Source organism: Phaethon lepturus, unplaced genomic scaffold, assembly GCF_000687285.1.
Source record: "Phaethon lepturus isolate BGI_N335 unplaced genomic scaffold, ASM68728v1 scaffold19491, whole genome shotgun sequence".
NCBI classification, from domain to species: Eukaryota; Metazoa; Chordata; class Aves; order Phaethontiformes; family Phaethontidae; genus Phaethon; species Phaethon lepturus.
The window spans coordinates 23,305-32,677 of NW_010517248.1; the positions used below are offsets into that span (position 1 = coordinate 23,305).

At 37.6% G+C, this 9,373-nt stretch overlaps 1 protein-coding gene across 1 annotated transcript in view; it reads right to left on the reverse strand.

Moving 5' to 3' along the window:
* Positions 1-4,797: 4,797 nt before the first annotated feature.
* Positions 4,798-9,373, reverse strand: part of FUNDC1 (FUN14 domain containing 1) — a gene marked incomplete at its 5' end in the record, with an annotated part of 12,268 nt that continues 7,692 nt past the window's right edge. The window contains 2 exons of the mRNA XM_010296341.1: positions 4,798-5,884; positions 7,508-7,636. Coding sequence (XP_010294643.1) covers positions 5,807-5,884; positions 7,508-7,636 — 207 coding nt within the window. The remainder of the gene's footprint in view (positions 5,885-7,507; positions 7,637-9,373) is intronic.

The window sequence follows — 9,373 nt, forward strand, 5'->3', positions numbered from 1 at the left end:
GCCCTGGGTGAGACCAGACTTTCTGCTTCTCCTTGCTGAACTCTGCGAGATTGCTCTTCATGCAACGCGCAGCTTCCCCAGCTTTACCTTTGAATCGAAGCCCTACAGTTTAGTGTGCCAAATGCCTCTCCTAATTTGGCGTCATCCACGATTTGTTAAGGGGCTGTATTCTGGCCCGTCACACAGGTCTTTGATGAAGATGTCGAACAATATTTGTGCAGCAGCATTCCCTGATGTACTCTGCTTGTTACCGCTGCCAGCTGGACACCAGGACAGTGATTGTTGCCCTTGGGGCCTCGCGGTCCTGGCAGTTTTCAAGCCCACATAAAAGCCCACTCCACCAGCCTCCCCTTCTCTATACAGCCAGTCATGTCATCAGAGGAGGAGAACACACTGGTCAAGCATGACTTACCCTTGGTAAATCACCTTGTCATCCCTCATACCCTTGACAGTTCAAACATGTTCCATGGAACGGATCTCACCGAACCTTCAGTACCTGAAGGTGAGCAAGTCATGGTCTGGGCTGCCCTTAAAAACAATGGGTCCTCCTAGATCAGATTCATCTAAGCCACTGTAGATGCCCATTTTAGAATAAGGTAAATTTGCCACAGAAATGCCCACTTCCTTTCATTTATATAAGCAGGCCATAGAGTACCTAGCTCGACAGCCATATTCAGACAGACAACTCCTACTTCTTGCGCCTTACCTTTAACCCCTATACCTTGTGTAGTTCCCAGTTTTCTGATTCTCTGAAGACTACCTGAGGGTCTCAAAGCCTAACTGAAGATTCCTGTAAGAACAGAAAAAGAGAAAAAAATGTGTCTATCACTTCCAATGTTTGTTCTACCTTTGCTTTCATATACAAACCAGTTAGTCATTGAAGCACATGCTTAGCTTTACTTGCACAAGCAGCCTCAAAACAAAGCTCCTACAGAAGACAGCATGCAATTTAGCTGGCACAAGGAGCTTTTAAGTTTGGAAACTAAGTATCATATTTGATGCCATACAAATAGAAAAAAAAATATATTATTAACGTTGTAGAAAGGCAACTTCTCAGTATTTTTAACTTCAGTAATCATACATTATTATAGAAGCATTAAGAATATAGACTCCCTTATTGCTATTAATTTTCACACCTCTTTGTTGTCCCAAGTGGATTCTGAAACAATATTTGGCAACACTTGATTTTCATACAGACGTTTCATATATCTGCAGGTTTTTCTGACATTTACAGGTTTGTTCAGATATATTTTGGCTTAGATTTCTGTCTGAGCAACACCAGCTATCAAAGCATTTTGACTGTCTCACTGGAAAGGATTTGACATCCGAAAATAAAAATCTATATTTGGCTGCAGGAGGAGTTTGTTGTCTGTTAAACACACAAGAAAACAGCATAATCTTTACTTCACAATTAACACTTCAAGGAAGTAAGATGTTTAATTAAAAATCAAACCAGATATATTGGTTCTTAATTCTCTAGGTCCCATGAGCGTGTATTGGCAAGTGTATGTAGATAGCCTCTTCTTGCAATGAAAGTTCAAAGTACCTATATTTAATGGGAATCGTATGGTTCAATACTTAATTCCCTTTGTGGATGTTAACATTTTCTATTAAGTATTTTTTTTAAATATACAGCAGAAATGGCTTTTTACAGCTTAAGGCGGTGAGCAATTGATTTTTGTGGGGGTTTGGTGGTGAAGCCAAAACCCCTTGTATCAAGGATTAGATGTATAACAATATATTCCAGTTCTCAGGTAAGCATCCAACCAAACAGGCAGCAAAATATCCTGGGTGGAGCCTGCCTGCCTGCCTCCCTGCCTGTTAGAGCGCTTCCACTTCAAGCAGCATATTTAACTATTTAGCAATGACTTAAGGTAAACTTTGAGAAGCTTAGACTTCCATCTGGCTGCTAAAACAGAAACAGCCTTCAAAGATTTAGCCAAATTCTGGCCTCTTAGAGTTCAGTAATCACATCACATTGCTTTTGACTAACCAGTCATCTCACTTTAATTTAAAGTGATCCTGCTTGATTTCTTGGTACTGCTTTAACTAAAAATAAATAATTTTAGAAAACGGGTTATCTCATTAAGATGATACAAAATAAATAAATGATTTATTAGCAATCTCTCCCAAAACTCGTTATTCAGTAGACTTTCAACAGATGTTCACTACATTAGAGAGGGATATAGGGCATGCCTTAGTCATTTAGCTTAGCATCCAATTTTGAAAAGTGACTGCTAGCAAAGTAACTGTTTGAGAGGAAAAAAATACACAAGCCCCATAGGAGGCAAAGGTAGGATAATCTGATCACTAGAATGATTTTATCATGAATTTAACCAGGCAATATCAACTATGTCCAGAGAAGCATAAAGTTGCTTTTCTTGCATCTTTAAATATGGCTGAGCACTCCTGCAATTTTATCTCGGTGTTGCCCCGTCTTTCCCTGAATGGAGCCTGTTCCTTGGCGTCATTAGCAGGCAGTAGAAATGAGTTCCAATTAGGCTTTATGTGAATAGCTGTTTCCCTGTGCTAGCTTCATGTTTTCCACCTTCCAGTTAAGTTCTTAGCTATACAATAAAAAGTAGAGAAATGCTAGCTCAGCCTTTCATTAATTTACGTCTTTCTAACACTTTCCATCTTAATCATCTGCTTGCTGAAATGGGTGTTCTCATTTTTTTCCCCAAAAATGCTCTTAAAAAAATTTTTCTTCTATCTTTTTTTCACCCTTCTCTGAATCTTCTCAGCTTGCATTAGTTTTTCTCAGAGGGGCAATAGTAACTTTGAAATCATCCCAGAGGAGAACTTGCCACCAGAAACATAGTATTTCTGTTATGCTCCGTTCCGTTCTCGGTAATCCCATTCCTTTTTTTGACCCTAACTTTGCAGGGCATTCCCTTATATACAGTGATACACAAGTTCCTGTTCTGAGCTGACACATACAGAATCTCAGGAAAAGGTGCATTTACTTGTCTCACTGCTTATGTTTATCAGTCTGCCACTCCACCATCACCTCACTCTGTCAGTTCTGGCTGAAGTTGCTCCTGGTACCATCCCCTCTATCTCATCGACCTAAGGAACTGAATGGGAGAACCTGGCACACATTGCTGTGCCAGCAGCCGTTGTCCTCAAGTCACAAATGCATTACGTACAGCCAACCCTAACACAAACCACCAGCGCTCACCTTTTTGATTGTACCATTTCTCCTTCCTTCTTTTGTCCCTCAGACAGTTTTACATGTACAACGCTATGCTTCTTACACCAAAGGCTTCAAAAAATAAAATAGTAATTTTTAAAAATCACATATATTTAATTCAGTCAGTTCTTTATTCATTGCCTTACCGAGAGTCTCAGATAATGGTAACAGAATAGCAGAACAACTTTCCTCTGCAGAAATTAGTCGTGCATACTACTCTAGTTGTTGTTTTTCTAATTCTACTTTTAACTATGAAGTATGTTCCTTGGTCACCAGAGCAGCCTTCTTAGCAAGCACGCTAAAAGACACTCCCTTGAAATCCCTTCGCAAAGTAGACCCCTTTTGTAAAATGCAGCTTTACAGGTTCACGTTACTGAGGTGGTCACTTCATTCCTCAAGCCCTTCAGAACACCCGAGTTCATTCCGGTCAGGGTGGGTGACTTACGTCAGTTGGCTTCAGCAACTCTTCTGACAAGCCAGAAGTCCATTAGCTTCATCAGCAGAAGAGAGACGATTGGTTCCCTTCCCATTATCCTTTGGACTGAACACTGAGGCAAAGAAAGGTTTTCATTTTAACATTTTCATCTTTCTTAATTTTCTTTAAATCCCAGATGACCCAGCATGCACATTCCTCCTTGGGCTTCTAATTTCCAACAAACTGCATTTACACAGCTTTACATACTGACCTTTAAAATTTTTTTTTTAGTAAAAAAAAAAGGAAAAAAATAGGATGCTAGCGTGTTATTTGTGGCCGTTTACAAAACCCCTTGGTTCTGTGGGTTTGTTTTGGAGGGAGGCGGTTAATTTTTGTTTTCAAAAGCCTTAAACAAGCTTTAGCTTAACTAAACCCTTAAACCCCACAGATATGAATGACATGCTTCCTAACTCACTCACCTTGGGCACAAGCACATGTATGTGAAGCCCAGCTATAATACAGACCTCTGAAGTCCACTAATGCACTAATCTAAATATATGCCAGGTTACTGCATTAAAATGCCTTTCATGTACAGCCCAGCTGATGGATCTTCATCCCATGTCCTGTACATCCAAAGTTCACTTCCATGCATCCATCAGATGCCAGCACTAAACCAATGTTCACATGTTCAGATATGTGAACAAGAACCCAACAGAACCTGCATGAGAGACACCGTTTCATGTTAACTTGCTGGTTCAGCAAGAAACAGGGAAATCGGGGCAGAGCAACAGCCCTTCTTGTGTAGAAACTTCTGTAAGGTTCACAAGTTGGAAGTCCAGAAAAATGCATTAAGCATTTGTTTGCATCTCAACTTCTTTAGAAAAATCTAGCAACAAATTACCAAAACCACCTTAAAAATCTACTTCAGAATAAATTTTCCAGCCCACCCACAGTTATGCCTCCAATCTCCTTTAGAATCCACTTCCTGCTTTGATCCATCAAAGACAGAGGCAGCAAACACATCAAGCAGATTAAGTCCCATTTGCCTTCCCAGACTTCAGAAGAAACAGGCACTCTTCCAATAAGCTAACTGAAACCAATCCGTACCCTAGTTTTTCCATAGCTGACACCCTAAACAGTGAAAGTCAAACTAAGTGACAACTGTGAAAAAAACCCCTCATCCAAGTTGTTGGGGAGAACACAGTTGCAGTAGAGATGAATATGAAAGTGAGTACTGTTTCCAGCTAAAATGGACTGCAAGAGCAGCCTTCAGTTCACTCCGGGTACACTGTACTGACGTGCTACAAAGTACTGGCACTTGCAAAGTGCTCAGACAGAAGCTTCATCGCTTCACCTCACCAACTACTGAGGTCTGAAATGACCACCATGGTTTACTGAGTGCAAAACAATTAAGCATCAGATCATTGTGGAGTCTGCGATTGCAACAATTATCTGTGTACTACAGTTTTATCCATAAGTTTATGTGTGTCTACACATCTAGGAAAAATAACATTATACATTCACTTAGCACACAAATATCACAAGTATCTCTGCAAATATTTGTACCAGAAGCCTGCAGGTTATAAGCATAAGACTTTCTTATTTTCCGTGTACACAAAGGCCAGAGTCAAAGTTAATTTTCACTTTTAATAAGCTCATCATTCTTTGTTATTTAATACTCTGTAAAAAGGTATTACAGATTGATAATTATTGCAGTGACTTCTAAAGAAGATGGACAGCCACAAGGCTTAAACTACAATTTCATATACATTATGTAGTCATTGATACCATCTACTACAGCATGAAGAAAATACTTTTAAAATAAAAAATATTTAACTGAAAACATAGAAATGGAGCTTGCTTTCTTACAGTATGGTTACATATCAATATTCCAAGAATAACATTTTAAAAAATGCTAGATCTTGAAAGGTCATAGATAAAAAGACTCATGATGAAGATGAACCAGTTTTGCCCAGAAATGCTATAATGAGCACACTGCACAGTTTTTCAGCAAATCCTAGTTTTGCCAAGCTTCAAGAGGCAAAAGCCTGAAATGTAAATGCTTCAAAATTGTCTAGCTAGTCCACTCGTCCTGCTCTGGAAGGCCCAGTGACCCACGCTGCTCTACAACAGCATGTCACCACAACTGTTCTTTGCTGCCATGAATGAATGCCATCAGGAAGAGATGATTCAGGTCCTTACGATGCCAGGCCTAACAAAAAGCCTCCAACAAATCCACTGGACACCACGATGTTCTGTTTGATAAATTCTGTTGACTGAGAAGAAAAATGATATTTGTAAAGAACTGAGTCAGTTGTGTCTGTAACATTTAATACTTATCACAATTGCCTGGAATCAAGAATACTAAAAATGGGGGAGGGGCTGGGGGGGAGTGGGATACAACATGTTTAAAAACTTACAAAGCTAGGTGGCAACTGCTGGCACCAATGAAGTGAAAACTGTTGTTTAACAGCTGTCTTTAACAATATATTTAAAATACAGTTAGCATTTTAAAAGTCAAAATACAGACAAATGGTCATAGCAATTTTATGCCAATAGCACTCTTTTTTTGATTAAAGCGAGACAGATGTTTTACAAACTCCCTTGGCAAAAAACCATAAGCACCACCACAGACTTCAATTTTAATCACATGAAAAAAGTTTTTAAAAAAATATTTTGTTTTGGAAACTAGATCAATGAAAAAGAAATACCCTTCACTCCATTATGAGCCAGTTTCCTAACAACTTAATGCTATGTATGACATCTGTGTACAGTATTTCATTAAGTAATAGCAGAGTATAACATGTTATATCAAACGTGCCATTTCATAAATCCTCCACTTCAAACACTTCAGATTGGCTACTAGTACACAATTAGAAGAAAGTAACATAATGGGGGTGGGGGTGGGTACATGGGACGACAGACAACACACGGACGCAACAACCAAAACCCCCATCCTGTCCCACCCACTTCTGCAGGGCAACAGAAAAGGATAGGTTAAGCTATCTGGGGTATAGAAGAAGCTAGAAAATAATCTCTCTTGAACTTCAACTTCACATTCACAGTAAAATTTAAGGTAATTTTTATCAACCTATGTGCAACTCCATATAGGTTAAATCCGAGATGTCAAAACTCTTAATTACTGAGTGCTAGTGTGGCTGCTGTTACATTTTATCTACAGCATATTCCAAGTCAGGATTCACAGTTATTGAGAAAGAAACCTAGATAGTCTGTGTGAAATGTGAAAATATGTAAAAACAGGCTAAATCTACTTTAATAACAAAAAAAGGATAAAATTATTAAATCAAAGTCTTCAAATGACAGAATGAAATAGCCCCAGTAACACTGATCAGTATCACATGCCACCCCAGTGTGTTACTGGCAGATTTTGAAGACAGGTATTCTTCAAACTGTATAAAAATGAGATAAAAAACACAAGTCTAGTTACAAAGTAGTTATAGCTTTTCTCCAGAGAGAAAGGTCAGTCTTTCCCGACAAGTAATTTTGTTACCAGCAGACTAAGAAAATTTGAGTTTTGTCTTTCTAGCTACTGGGTTTTAACCATAAGACCCTCAACTTTTTACCATGTCACAACCTTACTGGCTTTCTCACCAGTCAAGAATCTATACAGATTAAACGGCAAAGCCAATGGCAGTACCTAAGCCGTATCAGCTGTAGAAATGCATTAACTTTGAAGATTGTGTGTTGTCTTTAAGAGTGAGCAAAATAGAAAGCTAAATAAATAAAAGTGAGTACAGTCCAATAATTTTTAATGAAATATACAGCCAGACCATTTCTGATGCCTTCCAGTTTTCCATGTGCATTTTCAACTAATCATCACCTGCAGTGAAGGTAAGAAAAATTGACTGCTAGAAAACAGTTTATCACCTTAGACTTACCTCTTCAATTAGAGTATTGATTTCAGGTGCTGCCTTATTTGCACGCTTTTTTAACTGTTTTTTTGCTTTGTTTACATCTTTTTCAACTCTCTTCCAGTCAACTTGTACATATCCACTATGACTAGCAATCTAGGAAAATAAAGCATATTTAGTACAGTTTTAGTTAGCATTTCATGAGTCAAAATACAGCACCATAGTGCCTACAGAGTGATTTTTCTTTCTTTTTTTAATTACAGATACAGGAAAAGACATTGTTCCAATTACAGCAGGTATTCTGCTTCATACACTAATATTTTCCACAGTTAACAGCAGTTCAAATTAGAACAAGCAATGGCAAATTTCAGTAGACTCTTGTTAATTTTACCAGTTCTCTATTCTTTAGATATAAAAGCAGTAAATAACAATGTTTTTCCTTCAGCATTTACTGAAGTAACTTTACTTGTAAGAAAAGGAAAGGGAAAAGTACATTCATAGCACAACAATGAAAAAACTGTTTCACTTCAGCTTCTTTCCGAATTGTGGAATTCTGACATGTGACAGAGTATCTGGGGCTAATCAGAATCATTCTTAGAAATACTGGGAACTATTATTTTATCCTACATCATTTAAACTGTCCAATAAAAAAAGTATTCATTACAAAAGAATTCTCATACTTTCTACAAAACAAAGCCAATAAGTAGAAAAATAACGTGGCCTGTGTACAGGACAAGTTCTGTAACATCAGCAAAATGGGTAAGTTTTGTGGGATTGTTCATAGCAATTTATACTCAAACTCCCAAAACGTTTAAACAATATCCAAGCGATTTTTAACACGTTTAACCATCATCCCAACCCTTTGCCTTATTTCTCTTACTAAGATTTTTATCCTAGGAGAAAAAGTAACATGTTCTGTTACTTGACCAACACTGACAGTCCCACCAATTTCCTTGAGACAATTCACAAAAGAAATACATATTTAAATGTTTACAAAAATCATAGCTTAAAAAGAAAAAAAAACCAACCAACTAGACAATTACTGCATGCTCTACAGAATAGATAACTCACTCATTAGTTGGGAAAAAAGATAGAAAAAAAAAACAAAACTAAGGATTACCGCCTATTTTAACTGCTAAGACAAATAGATACAGACCACTCACATAACAGGTAAATGACCATTATACAAAAAAACTTTATGAAGAGTGGGATTTCTCAGGTCCTTCTTAAGGTCCTGTTTGGCAAATTCATGTAACTTATGTAAGAGCATTATATGCAAATAGTACAATTGGTCGATAAAAGTCACAGATAATGAACTTCTGTGGAACAGATATTTAGATAAACAATTTATTAGGTTTGCCATAAAAATAAGTTTCACTTTGCTTACCAGCACTGAATTTTGACTTTCACATAGTTCTTTCTACCAAATAACTAAAATGAGACCATCTAGCTTCTTTTACAACAGCCACAATAATTAAACAACATATTTTACCACAAATTAGAATTTCATGATCCTGAAAAAAACTTAAAATGAAACAAGTGTCAGACAGATTTTTTCTGAATTCAAAACAAAGCTCCTAAAAGACCAACTATGTAAGAAAGTAAACTTCGCTTTCCATCTTTGCACAAGATTTTAAAAAACCAATTCACTGGACAAATGCAAAATGAACTTATTAAATACTATACTCTTCTTTACTTCATACCTCAGAATGTAACAAATTCATTGACCTTGTCTGACTATTGCAAAACCATTTACCCACACGGGCACCAGTGTTAGGCAGGGATAGCTAATTAAGGACTGTCTACACAATATGAAAACATGAAACCAGTCTTAAAGCTGTACTCGTTGCACATCCAGCCACTGGATGACATACCGGCCAGGTTGGGGGTGGG